At 36.3% G+C, this 16,397-nt stretch overlaps 1 protein-coding gene across 5 annotated transcripts in view; it reads left to right on the top strand.

Annotated features, from left to right (window-relative positions):
• The window catches only part of Ptprz1 (protein tyrosine phosphatase receptor type Z1), a 171,224-nt gene extending 155,167 nt beyond the window's left edge, over positions 1–16,057 (top strand). For all 5 annotated transcript variants that reach the window (XM_040291604.2, XM_040291602.2, XM_005333948.4 and 2 more), the window contains 10 exons: positions 659–822; positions 2,405–2,540; positions 3,904–4,050; positions 6,037–6,130; positions 6,465–6,538; positions 8,170–8,298; positions 9,112–9,258; positions 12,883–13,025; positions 13,744–13,879; positions 15,106–16,057. In XM_040291604.2, the coding sequence (XP_040147538.2) occupies positions 659–822; positions 2,405–2,540; positions 3,904–4,050; positions 6,037–6,130; positions 6,465–6,538; positions 8,170–8,298; positions 9,112–9,258; positions 12,883–13,025; positions 13,744–13,879; positions 15,106–15,246 (1,311 nt within the window). In that variant the 3' untranslated portion in view covers positions 15,247–16,057. The remainder of the gene's footprint in view (positions 1–658; positions 823–2,404; positions 2,541–3,903; positions 4,051–6,036; positions 6,131–6,464; positions 6,539–8,169; positions 8,299–9,111; positions 9,259–12,882; positions 13,026–13,743; positions 13,880–15,105) is intronic.
• The last annotated feature ends 340 nt before the right edge of the window (positions 16,058–16,397 follow it).

Here is a 16,397-nt window from a genome sequence, read left to right as displayed (position 1 = left end):
GGCAATTGAAATAAACAAAGAGAAAAAATAGTGTATTTTGGGGGATTCTCAAGGGTATCAGGTCCAACAGGATGAATGGGCATACAGATGGATGGATAGATAGATCAATAGATCCCTGAATTTTTTTAACGATTGACTCAATTGTCTTGGAGACTTACCAATTCTGAAATCTGTAGGGAATGTTGGTAGCCTGTAAATTTAAGTAGGAGTTGATGTTGTGATTTAGGATTGAAATTCATCAAGGCATCAGGCTAAACATTTAGGCAGGATTTCTGTGTTGCAGTCTTTAGAGAGAATCCCTTCCTCTTCAGGAAACTTGTCTTTGCTCCTAAGGTATTAGTCTTTGGATAAGTCCCATCCACATTATAGAGGGTGATATACTATACTCGAGTTTACAGATTGAGATGTTAATCACACCTAAAAGGATACCTTCACAACATCATCTATTGTGATTAGTGTTTGACCCAGCAGCTGACTACCATAGCCTAGCCAAGTGGGCACATGCAATTGACCATCACAAATGGCAGTGCTCTCTTTTTTGCTTCATTATAAAAACCAGTGTCAGGCTATGACTCCTGAATTGATATTTAAGAATTGTGCATGTGTGCATGCATTTCTGTGTGCGTGTTACTGTCATTAGCTGTCCAAACTTTTCCAGGGCTCCCAGAAAGGAAGACCCAGTGGACGTGTGGTCACACAATATCACTACACTCAGTGGCCTGACATGGGGGTACCAGAGTACTCGTTGCCGGTGCTGACCTTCGTGAGAAAGGCAGCCCATGCCAAGCGCCATGCTGTGGGGCCTGTTGTGGTACACTGCAGGTGAGTCTCAGAGTGTGCTTCTGAAGTCACAGAATTGCTTATGATAACAAAAAGGAAATTGATGGGACAAAATTTTGCCAAAACCAGAATGATTTCATGAAATGAGAGGAATGAAATTATATGCCCATTTTCATAAGTACAGATCACTAAGAAATGCTAATGCTGAGACTTGGAATTTGATTGCTGAGCATTTCAGAACACCATGTATTTTTTAAGATGTCTATTATTTGATCTGATTGCCGGATTGGAATTTATTAACTGTGTGAGGCAGGCAGAACATTTTTGTTGTTAAATATTTCTTATAACACCACAGGATAAAAAATGATTAAGGTGCACCTCCTATTCCTAAGAGTGATTCTGTTGTAGAATTGTCATGCCAGGTTTATATTAGAGAATCCAATGCACTCAGACTCTGAGGAACTTGGCAAAATAACTTGAATATATTGGTCAACAATTTAGACCAAAATCCCTTTCTCTTTTTACTAAATTCTTTCTAACATATATCTAACATATGAATGTATTAACAATTTATCATTGTCCAAGAACTTGGGTTTCCAAGATTGGGTTGATAAATAGCAAGATTAACATTACAAAGGAAGAGAAAAAAAAGATAGATGCTTTCATTTAATATTTCTCAGTTAAAATAACAGCAGGTAATATTCTCAGAATGCTGACTGTACTGAGTTTTATGTTCACAAAAATCAAGCTCATTCCTACAAGCAGTATTTTGCCAAAACCAGTACCTGGGTTTTTGCAGCAGCAAGTGTTTCCTTTGGTATACAGTTTATCTGACACAGTCTAATTACCTATCTCAGGAGCTATTCTCAGACAAAGTTTCTGAGACTGATCTTGAGGATTTTTTTAAAATCTCTTCACCTGAGGATACTCTTAGGAAAACCAGAAAACATAGGAAAAATAGCTCTGAAGGTCAGGAATTGTTTCTTAACAAATGGAGAAGGCCCAGGCTATTGTGCAAAGCAGGTGCTAATTTTCCACTCCAGCACTTCCTACGTGTTGGAACATTTGAAAAGAATCCCTGTCTATGAATTCTGTCTCCCCGATAGAGGCTTTGAAGAAGTTGATGGATAATGGCCCTTTAGAAATGACTGGAGTTATGCTTTATCCTCACGATCTCACTGAAATGATATTTCAGCTGAAAGCTCCATCAAATTCTTTTTCCCATGAATGCAGAAACCTTTGTAAACATGGCTGCCTGACAATACAGACCCAAGGACCTTTGCTTTTCAGAATTTAGAAAAGTTAATGCTTTTCTCAGATTAAATGTCTGTTTGCTATGCTCTGATCCATGCTATTTTCAATGTATAATGTATAATGAATAATAAATAATACTGTTGATTTTTTAAAAGTCTGACACAGAAATAGGGTGTTTTGCAGTTTCATCTACAACTACAAATTTCAAAAGCGAACTTTTCAAATTTGTTGCTTAAATTACTGTGCTTAACCTTAAAATGTTTAAAAGATTAAGTTATTAAATTTATCATGTGGCTTATTTGCTTGGGGAAAGAAAGTATTCTAATCAATCTGTTTTCAATAATGTTTTACATTGAAATGTTTCTTTCAGTGCTGGTGTTGGAAGAACAGGCACATATATTGTGCTAGACAGTATGTTGCAACAGATTCAGCATGAGGGAACTGTCAACGTATTTGGCTTCTTAAAACACATTCGTTCACAAAGAAATTATTTGGTGCAAACTGAGGTATTGTTTAAAAATATATCTTTATTTGCTTAAGGTATGGAAAGGTCATTAAAACATAGATGTGTTCATCTCCTAAGGTGGTCATAGTGAACTACAGATTGGATGGCTTAAACAACAGAAATGTATTAGCTCACACTTCCAGAGACTTGAAGTATGGAAACAAGGTGTTGGCAGGGCCATGGTCCTTCAGAAGCGTGTGGGAGGATCCCTTCCTGCCTCTTCCAGCTTCTGATGGCCTTGGAACTTTCTTGATATCACTCCAATCCCTGCCTCAGACTTCACGTGGTATCATCCCTCTATGTCCAGAGTTCCTTCTTCTCATAATGAAAACCAGTCACCATGCTATTCCAGTCAACCTCATCTTAACTAATTACATCTGCAATGATCCTGTGCACAGAGAAGGCCACATTCTGAGGTACTGGGAGTTAGAGCATTAATGTATCTTTTGAGAGACACAGTTCAATCCACATTACCAGGTAACAACAGGTATGCTACAGATGGGGCATTTAAGTTTTGTCTGTTTTGTGACCAATTGAAGAATATCTTTAGGATGACACTAGTAACACAAAGGAAATCAGTGGAACAATCAATACCCATCCCGCTATCAAAATCCTCAAATTATTCATACATATATCAAGCAAATAGATTCATGTTCTGTTTAAAAAGCATGAATGACACTCAAGCTTTTTTTTTAGGTCCACATAATTTGATCATATATAACACAGGCCAGAGTCTGCATATCTGCATTTTATTCTCACAATTTCTAAATAAAAATAAATTTAAATTGAAACCCAGGGATGTGAACTTGAAAAACAAAATCAGAAAACGAATGTCTAAGTGGGCTTCAAAACCAAATCAGACTCCCCTCAAGGAATGACGTTTGGGTCACAAAAGACCAGGGAACTTTCATACATGAAATATGAGAGAACTATTAAAACTGTAGACAAAATCCAACTAAATTGTACATGGCGGGCTACAATGAGAGTTGGAGTGGTTAGAAAGGAAAAGGGCAAGTCCATCCAAAGTTTGTGAGTCAGGAAAGCCCTCCGGAAAGTATAGAAATGTCTAGTTCCAAGGAATCACAGAGGATATTGCTTTGCCTCTCCAAATCTTCCTCCTTTCTACTCACAAATGAAAATGTATGATATATAAAAAGCTAGGAACAGAATAGGTCATTTCTTCCTGAGTCACCTCCTCTCCTCTATCTGACTTCTTGCCATGTCCATCAACAATCTCTGTGGGATGTCCCCACTACCACCATTTTGTTAAACTCTTTTTGTCTGTCAATGGAGGATACCAGTTTCATACCTAGATACATATGAGAAAATCTGAAGTAATGTTTCTATTGTCATTGTTTTGCCAGGAACAGTATGTCTTCATTCATGATACCCTGGTGGAGGCCATACTCAGTAAAGAAACAGAGGTGCCAGATAGTCACATTCATGCCTATGTTAATGCACTCCTCATTCCAGGACCAACCGGCAAAACAAAACTGGAGAAGCAATTCCAGGTGAGTTCCCTGGATGCCTCTTGGTTGTCACCACAGAATTGAATGTCTCCATATCTTCTCATTTTACTTGACTAAGGCTATGAGGACAGGTTGAGGGTTTTGTTGGTGCAATAGCTTTGTGTTTGAATCATCTTGTTCTTTACAACAGATTATAGCACACACAGTAAATTTCATGGAGAAACTTAATTCTGAGTGGCGAGAGGAAAAGTTCTCGGAAACCCTAGACTAACTTTTATAAATGCACACTTGGTCTAGGGAATGAGGGTATAGAGCCTAACAGAATGAACAGATAGAATTCATAATACAAAGCATATAAGTGCTCTTTTTGACTTGAAGGGGAAAAAAACAGACCACTTTAACATGAGTGCTGGGTCTCAGGCTGTTCCTACTGCTCTTTGGAAAAGTCTGTGTCTCACTTCAAACCCTTGGAGTACAGAGCAGGCCACACTAGAACAATAGCTATTCAACCCCAGTTTCTCCCACTCCTGACTAGAGGCAGCTCACCAGAGAGAGGTCATGTTTTGTTTGATGCCATCCTCCCAGGACACTAGCTCCCTGGCTTTCAGAAATCAGTAAGCAGAGAAGTTGGAAAGCAGGTATTATCAGACCTGCAGCAGGGAACGGAGGATTTGCAGAATCATAATTTTTTGGAATGAAGGTTGTTACTTTGTTCCACGCTATTTCTATACTATCCTCTGACTTCTCGGGATTCCTGGAGAAACAGGGTCAATTTCTGAAGAAAGAGTATATAAAAAGAATTGGGAAGACACTGAAAAAAACCCAGGAGAGTCAACAAATGTTGAGATTCTACTTATTCTTCTCTCTTTTCCCCAGCCAGTAACAAAAAGTTACTGTTAGCCACTATGAACTCCCTCAGGCCCTTTGCCTTCTCATCAATACCTTCTGTGCTCCTGGGGGTGTAAGAGGAAGACTGGGTTAGATGATAAACTTAGAACATCTTGTCAGGAACACAAATGCTTTGCTTAGCCAGAACTGAGTCATAAAGAAATGCTTTTGTTGAAAAAACAAAACAACAATAACAAAAACACAAAACATGCAGTTTGGATTCCCGAAACAGACAATATAGAGATGTAAAACATTAAAATCAGCCTCTCGGGATGGCTTCTGCATAGATGAAGAGCCATCCTAACAGCCTAATTTTAATGTATGCCGCTTACTTTCAGCAGAATTCTCATTTAAATATGATTTAGCCCTACACAGCTACATAAAATAATTAATATGGTTTAAACAGAATAATCCAGTGTGAAAATTTAAAATGTAAGGCCCAAAGAAAATGAGAGATAAAATTTGACTTCCTTTCCTGTTAGCAAGATAAATAGGGAAATATAAGTATGTATGTGTACTGTCCTATAGAAAATATTCATTCAAGTTTATTCATAGAGAAATTTCCTTGAAACAATTATTATATCTATTTATTTGTTATGAGTATTAAAAATTAAACATCGTTGACTGCTAATTCACTATAGAAGCCCTTACATAAATGCACAATAAGAAACATGAAAGAGAGATTCATTGTTACAAAGCTTGAAATAACTAAACATTAGAAATATCTCAAATGCTCTCGATGGGGACTAGATGAGGAGAATGTAGAATATTTGTGTATCACAGTACTAAATAGCAGTAGAAACAATAAATAGAATTTAACTATATATGCATATATATGCATGCACACCCACACGATGTAATTTGCCTCCCAACATCTGGTTAGATTTAAGTAAAGGAAACAGGGTGCACATTGTAGAGGAAGCAACGAGGAAGATCCTCTTGAAGCTGAAAGGTGAACTAGTGAGGATTCTCTGCTTCTTTCTACCTCTCCTGGTGTAAAGTGCCAGGTTTAATTCAAGGAATAGTTGGGGAAAAAATTAATCCAGCACATTAAGTATCATGTTGTTCAGGTCATATGTTCATGCATGCTTGCTTATTGGTGACTTTAAATGAAATAACCTGTACTTTCCCCTTACTCAGCTCCTGAGCCAATCAAATATACAGCAGAGTGACTATTCTACAGCCCTGAAACAATGCAACAGGGAAAAGAACAGAACTTCTTCTATTATCCCTGGTAAGTTATATTGAATCTGGGAAAATCAACTTTTTCACAATAAAAGTCTTATAACTAATTTGCCAATATTTGTATTCCTTGGGACAAGTGTCATTCACTCTGATTATATGTTAGATCTATTACTATATTGTTGTAATTTTTACCTATTGTGTAACTGTTTTTTAAAAAGACTCACAAAATCTTCCTTTTATCTAAATGCAAAACATATTTTAATGTATAGCTTACGGATCACAGACACCCATCAGGGGAAATATATTTTGCACTTGGATGTTGAGGGAGGATGGTACAGTGCTGTGAGAATACTTTTTTTGTAATGAATTTTCTTCTGTTCCAGTGGAACGATCGAGGGTTGGCATTTCGTCCCTGAGTGGGGAAGGCACGGACTACATCAATGCCTCCTACATCATGGTAAGTCAGAGACATCCCTGGGGAGACTGTTAGCAGAATCAGCACCAGAGTGGGTTGACAGCAGAAGGGGCAGCACCATTAGTAGGCATAAGTCAAGTCGAAGACTGCAGGGACACAGGCTGCTGCAGCAAATAGGAGTACCAGTGTTCCACACCTTCGTGTGCTGGGACTGAAGAACCCCAAGCAGCCTAGATAGGGATATTCAGGAACCCAAACTCACAATTCAGGACTGATAAGTAGACATAAAACTCACACTTGCCCACCTAAGAGGCTCCATTTCATTCAGTGCAGAGCCCATTGGCAGACCCAGGATGCACCTGCTTCAGCAAAGCCCAAGTTTATTGAAATTATCGCTCCAGATATATAGCACCATTCTAGCCCTTCACACAGGGCTTGTTTGGGGACCTGAATTTCTAAAGATGAAACATTTTCCTTCTGCATTTAGATACTCTGTGTGAGCGACAGGTGCTTGAGTAGATTGTTTTAGTTAGCTTTTTTGCTGCTGCAATCAAAAGACCTGATAAAAACAATTTTAGAAGTGGAAAGTTTATTTGGGGGCTGATGGTTCAGAGGTCTCAGTCCATAGACAGTCAGCTCCATTCCTTGGGGATCCATGTGAAGCAGAGCATCATGGCTGAAGAGTGTGGTGGAGGAGAGCAGCTCAGGACATTACATCAGGAAGCAGAGAGAGAAACTCCACTCACCAGATACAACGTATTTACCCCAGAGGCACATGTCCCACCAAAATGACCTACCTCCTCTAGACACATCCTATCTGCCTTCACTTACCACTTAGTTAATTCTTATCAGGGGATTCATGTACTGATTTGGACAAGGCTCTTATAACCCAATTATTTCACCTCTAAACCTTCTAGTATTGTCTCATATATGAGCTTTTGGGGGGAACCTCATATCTAAGCCATATAGCATAGATGTTGTGTGACCTTCAAACGGAGTTTGGCTTTAGAATAAAGGCCCCTAACTACCATTCCAAACATCTGTTCTATTTATCCAACAAAAATGTTATTGAAGAATATCCATGCAGGAAATATTTAGATGTATGGTGAGGGGTCACCATCAGGGGGGTAGACATGGGATCTGAAGGTACTCAGAGCAGGAGCCAGAAGAGCCCTGATTTTAACAACTAACAGCATGGAAATTGTGATTAATCTAGGATACCAATTTCCAGGTTTCTGCAGCAAAAACTGATTCATGTTTTATAAAGGCAGCCAGGGTGAGTGGACACGGAAAGTGTCCTGTTGTAGGTGTACAATTTGGCATTCTTACACTGGAGTTTGTGGAAAATGATAATTATAAATTCTGCTATAGATTACTCTGTCTAATGTAGGAACACATTCCACATGCCATTTTTGGCAAGTCTGCTCCTAGAGGTGATAGGTAAACTAAACTACAGCTCTTAAACTTACCATGACACTTAACTTCTTATGTCTCCATTTAATCATCTATAAAATGGGGATCATAGTTCCTGTCTCATAATATTGTCCTAAAGAGTAAATTTCTTAAGAGGAAGAAAACTGTCTGTACTTGGCGTATAGGAAGCGCCCAGCAAGCATTGGCCATAATAACAACATATGCCAGGTCTCTTTTTACATTTTCTTTGGTTTTGTTAGGGTTATTACCAGAGCAATGAATTCATCATCACCCAGCACCCTCTTCTCCATACCATCAAGGATTTCTGGAGAATGATATGGGATCATAATGCCCAGTTGGTGGTTATGATCCCTGATGGTCAAAACATGGTAAGTCTTTGAGTTCATATTTAGTTCTTTCCTTACACGGAAAATAATAGTTCCCAATAGCCAGAAATCCACACCAACAAGCAAAGTAGTTTTATTTTTAACTAATAGACTAATATCATTGGAATCATACCTTCCCTTCTGTTGAACTTGCTTGGTTCTACATTCTCCTTTCTGTAAGGACATATTTAAATGAAAGTAGATAAAATTAACTTCAATATGTGTATTTGTGACACTACTTAAGAAAATTAGAATTGTAGCCATAAATGATGTCACTCTATATTCTTAGGAAATTCAGAGATTCCCTTAATTTAAGAAAGTCCTTAAAAAAATTTTTTAAAGATTCAATTGGAATAAAGTGATCTAGTATAGGTAGGACTTTTTAGTATCAGAAAATCAAAACACACCCATTCTTATTTTTATGTGTTTAGACAACCCAGAAACTAAAACTAAATTAATATTTCATTTAGGCTTGCATATATACTTATTTAGCTCTTATGTATAAAGTTATCAAATGAAGTTAGAAAATTGCTAAGCTCTTAAAATTTACTTAAATCTTCCTAACTCACTTGTCAGTAATATAAGACATTAATAAGCTATTGGCAAAAATAACAAAGCAAAAATTGTGGTTCTTGAGTGTAATATTTTATTTCACACATAAATCTGATTTAAGACATTGGAAAGATTTCAGTAGTGACTTTTGCAATTCAAAGTAAAATTTGAACTGATTCAACCAATTAATTTTATTTTAGAACCTGAATTTTGAGACCTTATTTTACTAAAATCTACACTCTTCTTTGGTTTTTACTTTTCCAGGCAGAAGATGAATTTGTTTACTGGCCAAATAAAGATGAGCCTATAAATTGTGACAGCTTTAAGGTCACTCTTATGGCTGAAGAACACAAATGTCTGTCTAATGAGGAAAAACTTGTAATTCAAGATTTTATTCTAGAAGCTACACAGGTATGGACACAGTTACATGACAAATGTTTTCATTTACCTATGTTTTATAAACATATGCTGACTCAAGGATCTTTCTCAGAAATTAAAAGGCTTCTGAATTCTTATGATTTGAGGTAATTTACTCAGATAATCAATATTTCATTTCTGAAAGCTTTCATTTTCAGAATCATTACAGAATCAAGCAATTAGTCATTACTAAACTATACAACTGTTGACTTTTATATGCATAAGAAACCAAACCCTCCATTTTACTCCACTCTGTTGCTGAAAGAAATTTTGTTGAAGGTAATACAGTAATAAATTTTATTTGTTCTCATTTTTGTGTTTTAAGACAGACTCTTATCTTATATTCTCCTAAAATGTTACCCATCCAAACTTAACTGTTCTGCCAGCGTACAGTGAATTGATAAGTTAAAAAAAAATGCTTTGAAAAAGTTCATTACAATAATCTAGGATTATTTTAATAAACTCTCAGTTATCTAGAAGACACTATTGCTATCAACAAGATAATATGTTGTTTTAATAAACTTTGCTTACATGGCATATATCTATTATTGGATTATTTGTCAATAATTACTTACATAGAGTTACAATGGAATACTAAAAGTTGATGAGACTTAGGCATGTGAGATTCAGAGTATCATCTCAGGAAAAAAAAATCAGTCATTTTCTAAACAGTTTAAATGTTTTGTTTTACTCTAATTCTGAAACTGGTAAACCATATATGCTGTATGAGAAATTTCCTGTTCTCTAAATATATGATGACCAAATGCATATAATTAATGATACAGATGGATTAATAATGTGAACAGTATATCGGTGGAATAGTATCCTACTTGATTAAGGAAAACAAGAAAAAGAATGTGTTGAGTCTAGGCCAGCTGATGAGCAATGGGGCTGTGGGAAAGTGACTTAAATTCCTTGATTGGAAAGTGAGAGGCAGCGACTCTTAATATCCTAAGCTAGTTTCTACCTAGGATTGTACCCTCACCATGTTAGCAGACCTTCAGGTCTGCCCTCTTTCATGCCTTCCTCACATTGTTCTCCCCAGTTAGTATAAAAGCTTATTGCAAGAATAAAAATCATGAGATACCTTTATCTTGCCATTCTCAATTCCTGATCACTGATCATGTCTAATGCCTAACTCAGCCTCAGGAAATCAGCAGCTTTTCTCCTAATATTATGTATAAAATAAACAAGAATACTCATGCATGAATGCCCCAATTTAGCACCCCATTGAACACCTCTCATCTGTAGAAGCCACCTGCTATCCACACCTTGATCACCCAGGAACCTGATCAAAGGATGGGCCACATTCTTAAAACAATGATTAAGAGAGAAGTAAAGACTGAGGTGGATAGTTACATGACCCTCAGACATTTATAAGTGCTATCCACCAAATATCACAGCATTTGAGGTCAGTAGAGAGGCAAAAGTCTACACTGAATAGACCAGGATTTATTTCATGGTGTCCAGAAAGCTTGGATTCAAATACTAAACTCAAAAGCTAGAGATGTTATTTGTCATGGTGGCTATTTTTCAAATGTGTTAGATATTGCATATTTAAAAGAACATTTTATGTATGCTCAAAGTATAAAAGTGAAACAGAAAATTAACTGTGTGCCTACCACTGAGTTAAAGAGAAAGTACATGTCCTTGACCTTGGACATTTCTCACAGGCTCACATTACATTCTATAACCTCCCTTCAGAAGTGGTCTCTTCCTGAATTAGTTAATTGCCCTCTTGATTTCATTTATGCTTTCACCCTTTTTTTGTTGTCTTCCTAGCACTATTTTGATTAGTTTTTTTATTTTTTAGCATTATGTAAGTTATATGTGTTTTTCAGAGATTTGTGACTTTTCCTCATTATAGCATTGCTGACATTTATCCGTGTATTTGGGTATGACTCAGATTCACTTACTTCTGTTGTTAATATTCCAGTTTATAAAATTTTATATTTTTTCTGTTCTACATTTGGGCTGTTTCTTGTCTGTTTGGAGTTGTTTTTGTTGTGTTTTGTTTTTTGCTATCATAAACAGGTCTAGTATGTGTATTTTTACACATATTTTATGCAACATTTTCTTTAGCCTATTCCTGGAAATTCTCTTTTCTGGGTCAATGGATATGAGTATCTTCAACTTGTATCAGCTTTACTAAGTAGTGGTTCTTCCCATCTGTCAGGAGTGTATGAATGATCTGATATTTCTCCATCCCCACCATTGCTTGTGGTGGGAATGAAATGGCATCGTAGGGTGGTGTGAGTTTGCATTTTGCTTGTTGCAAATGAAGTTGATTGTCTTTACACAAATTTATTAGCCATTGAGATGTCATCTTAATGTGCTGTTCATAATTTTTGCTCATTTTTCTACTAGATTCTTTATCATTCAGTTATTTATTTGTTGAAGGTCTCTTGATATACTGATATTCTGGACACTAAATTTTTTCAGATACATATGTTGCAAATACTGTATCCAAGTTTGCGATTAGATTTTTTTGGGGGGAGTGGGGGGCTTTTTCATGATCTTTTTTGGTAAATGAATTTTTAAGTTTAATCTACACAAATTTAATAATCCTTTTCTTTACTAAAGAAGCCATAATTTGTGTTTAAAATCCGCCCTTACCTAAAATCCTAAAGATAATCTTCTGCATCATTTTGAAATATTTTATATTTCCACCTGGAATTGATTTTTTACATTACATTTCATGAAATGAAACAAGGGTTCAGTTTCTTTATTTTGCATGTGGTAATTTTTGACCCTGGGTCACTTATGGATCAGCAATATCCATTCAGTCCTAAATTGAGTTTCTATCTATGTATGGTCTTATTTCTAGCATCTTTATTTCATTCCACTGGTCTCTTAGTTCCTCTGCCAAAATGGTAGTGTCTTCATCCAGATAGCACATAATAACTTACAATATCTGATGAGCTAATTCTCCATCCTCTTCTTCTTCCTTGGTAATATCTTGACTGTCTTGGCACTTTTTCACTTGCCATACAAAATTTAGGTTCTGGTACTTGACTTTAAATGTAGCATTTAATTCAGTACACTTGAGGAAACCTAGGGCAGGGGCTTAAGGGATTTAATCAAGTTACATGTCTGTTTAGACTCTTGAGCAAAAAATAGAACTGGGACTGGAATTGAACCTGTCTCTTGCCCTCCTCACAAGCCTTTTCCCACTGTCTTGCACAAGTCTCCTCATTTCCTTAGGGAAGTCTGAGTATTGCTGGTGTTTGAAGAGGTCTGTGGTATTTTCCAAACAAATTTTAGCACTGAAGATTTCTTTTTTTAACTTTAAATTGAGCAGCACAGATAACATCTTTGGTACATATTTCCATGGTTTGTCAACATTGGCATGACATCAATAGTCTTATTTTTTAAATTAAAAAAAAAAACTTACTAAATCTGTGCACAGTAAATGTGGCACAACAATTGTTTCTTCCTTCCTAGGTAAGGGATGTGCTGCAGCTGTTGCTGCTCACTCATGCATGCCATTGGATTTTATTGCCTGACTTATTCCTTAGTTCCCCCAGTTATTCCACCATGAATATGATGAACTGCCTATAACCAATATTGCTTTTTTAAAAAAATACATATATATTAATTTGTTCTTTCTTCTCACAGGATGATTATGTACTAGAAGTGAGGCATTTTCAGTGTCCCAAATGGCCAAATCCAGATAGCCCCATTAGTAAAACTTTTGAACTTATAAGTATTATCAAAGAAGAAGCTGCCAACAGGGATGGGCCCATGATTGTTCATGATGAGTAAGTGTCACACTTTCGATTGTTTTGCACCGGAGTTTCCTCTGGGTTTGTGAACGCATCTGCTGTCTTCCAGCCAACCTAATGCTTTGGGCTAACTTTGATGATTCAGTCAGGGTACATTGCCTGCTTCATTTCAGCAAGAGAACACAGGACACTTCTCACTTCACTTCAAGCTCCTGTTGAAGGCAGAAGTTGGGCGCACCATCCTGAGAATCTGATCTTGCATTTTATGCTGAGAACTCTATGTGATGAGACTGTTTCCACAGTGGGGATTTTACAGTAAATACCTAACCATAGGGATATTTTTCAGCCACCAATTTCCTGAGGCAGGAATAAAATTGATATTCTTTTTATTACCTGAAAGAGAAATCTTTATTCAATAGATTTTTCTGCATTTCTGTTACAAACAAGCAAAAATACTAGAATTATATGCAAATAGGTAAATATTATAATCTTGGCCAAGTCATTTTTAAAAATTTTTTGCCCATGCCTTTAAAGCATAAAATAACAAATGCACAAGCAAATATTAAACTTGTGTTAAGTATCTCATTGCTGATGTCATGAACATTTGGCAATGTTTCCAATTAAACCATAATTCTGTGCACCAAAAAGTAGAGACAAGTCACTAAATTTTTCTGTTTTTACTGCAAAATTTTCAAGGCTGTTTGCTCTGTGAATTCCAAATGTGAGTGTTTTTGTTCCTCCCCTTTCCTTCAAGGCATGGAGGAGTGACAGCAGGAACTTTCTGTGCTCTGACAACCCTTATGCACCAACTAGAAAAGGAAAATTCTGTGGACGTTTACCAGGTAGCCAAGATGATCAATTTGATGAGGCCAGGAGTCTTTGCTGACATTGTAAGTAATGGAGTAGTGAACCAAACTTTTGTTAGAAGGTACTACTTATTTCCTAGAGACTGTGGGAATCTTATTGTGCATAAGAAAGATCATATTGAGTGATAACATTAACATGTGGCTTTCAAGCTGAGTTACAAGGCTGTGTCTTCCAGAAACTTGATGGTTAAAAAAAAAATATGTCTTATATTTGTCTTTTTACCAGACTTATTATAATTTTCAAAAATGTCTGCATTTGAAGTACCCACAAATGCATTTATCCAGCAAAATAAATGGTTATTTTTCTGGAATTCAAGTTCTATTTATCCTCGAAGAACAGTTGATAGACCACAGAGACCTACATGTTGGAACCATTGGCTTTTTCCACAAGCCCAATTCAGTCTCTAAAGTTAACAAATGGGTGAACCTTTGTGCTAAAAAAAAAAAATATGAAGTGTGTGCATTCAAGGAGGAGACATAGCACATCTGATAACCACTCTCAACCAGTAATTTTGAAGTTTTTATTATTGTGGAAATGGAGTAGAAAGACAGTTGGCAACTTGGTGCAAATAACATTAAGGGAAAAGTTTAGGAGTGCAAAATAATAGGCTGACCTTCAGCTTGTTGGCCATTTATGATAAGAACCTTATACTAGATCACTGCAGAACACGCACACACCTTCTCTCAGAGCAGAGAGTAGGACCAGCTAGGCTAAGAGAGTGTGAAGAGTGCTTAGTAAATAGATATGGTGGAAAGACTGTGTTCTGCATGGGTTGCTTGGCTGACAGCATATTGCAGCTGAGAACTCCCATAAACAGAATCATTGGATTTCATTGCAACTGCAGAAGAGAGAATAAGCAATTCATTGCAACTGCAGAAGAGAGAATAAGCAATTCATTTGTGAATAAGTTACAGCAGCCTAGTGCGATAGCATTTCCCCACAAGTTGATGGAACTTCATTACATAACTTTCTGATTCAGGGAAGCAAGTGACTAGGAACAGAGTACTTACCATTTGCAAATGTTTGAGGATTGACTTTCTAAGTCAATGAGTATTCACTAAATGAAAAGCTACCTTAATATAATCATAAAGAGACATTAATAAACATTGTGTACCTTTGCTAAGTATAGCAAACCCTAAACAGAATGCCCTACTACAATCAGTGATGGTCTATCTGAAAATAGTCCTTCTTTTTACAAAAGTATTTTTCACTGAGCTTCCAGTTTACAACTTCCCTCTCTGTTTTCTAGGAGCAGTATCAGTTTCTCTACAAAGTGGTCCTCAGCCTTGTCAGCACAAGACAGGAAGAGAATCCATCCACCTCTCTGGACAGTAATGGCGCAGCTTTGGCTGATGGAAATATAGCTGAGAGCTTAGAATCTTTAGTTTAACACTAAAGAGTGGGGAAAGCCCACATCTGAGCATTATTTTCCTCTTTCTAAAATTTGGAAAATCAGTCCAGTTCTGTTATTTGTTTACTTCTCCTCACTTGACAGTAACTTTCATGACATAGGATTCTGCTGCCAAATTTACATAATTAACAATGTGTGCCTTTTAAAAAGACTTCTTGTCATTCACTTATTATGTTTGGACTAAAATGATTAAATTTTACAGTATTTCTAAGAATGGAATTGTTGTATTTTTTCCATATTGATTTTAACAGAAAATTTCAATTTATAGATATTAGGAATTCCCAACTACAGATAATGTTTGTTTTTAGTGTCAAATTTTTAGCTGTATTTGTAGCAATCATCAGGTTTGCTAGAAATATAACTTTTAATATAGTAGACTGTAAATAAACCACTCTGTTCCCTGTGATATTCAATATCTTACAACTGCAGTATTCACCTAAAGTAGGAATAATCTAATACTTACTGTAAATACTGCTCTAGTGTCTCCACAGACCAAATTTATATTTATAATTGTAGATTTTTATATTTTACTACTCAGTCAGTTTTCTAGTTAAGTGTAATTGTTTAGTTTAATGATGTGTAGTTCATTATCTATTCTTACTCTACAAGTCTTCTGATTTCGTAATGTGCTAAGTAATTAACTCTGTTTCAGCATGTAATTTTAACTTTTGTGAAAAATAGAAATACATTTGTTTCAAAAGATGTTTTTATGAGAATAACACCTTACCAAACATTGTTTAAAGGGTTTTTATCCAAGAAATTGCAAAAATAAATATAAATATTGCCATCAGTTGGTGTTTACTCTTGGAATGTTGTCTGAGGTATGTGTGCCAGGACACTGTAGATATGAGAACCAATGGAATGATGGAAGTGAAAATAAGACTGGAGGATGGGACAGGGTATATAGTGCTGTGATCTCCAGCTGTGTCTTACAAACTTTTGCACTTTTGAGGACAACCCATGTTCTTGATCTTGTACTTCCCAGTTTCCAGAACTGTGAGAAGAATTTGCTGTTTTTTATCAGCCGTCCAGTGAGTGATATTTTGTTAGAACAGCCTGAAAAGATTAGACATGGAATTATGAAAATGTTACTGAAAAACTAGGGGTACTGTGTTCCAACAAATGTTGGG

The sequence above is a fragment of the Ictidomys tridecemlineatus genome, chromosome 2 (assembly GCF_052094955.1).
Source record: "Ictidomys tridecemlineatus isolate mIctTri1 chromosome 2, mIctTri1.hap1, whole genome shotgun sequence".
Taxonomy (NCBI): Eukaryota; Metazoa; Chordata; class Mammalia; order Rodentia; family Sciuridae; genus Ictidomys; species Ictidomys tridecemlineatus.
Note: the sequence above shows the minus strand (reverse complement) of the source record. Positions and strands in the feature narration are given on the sequence as shown.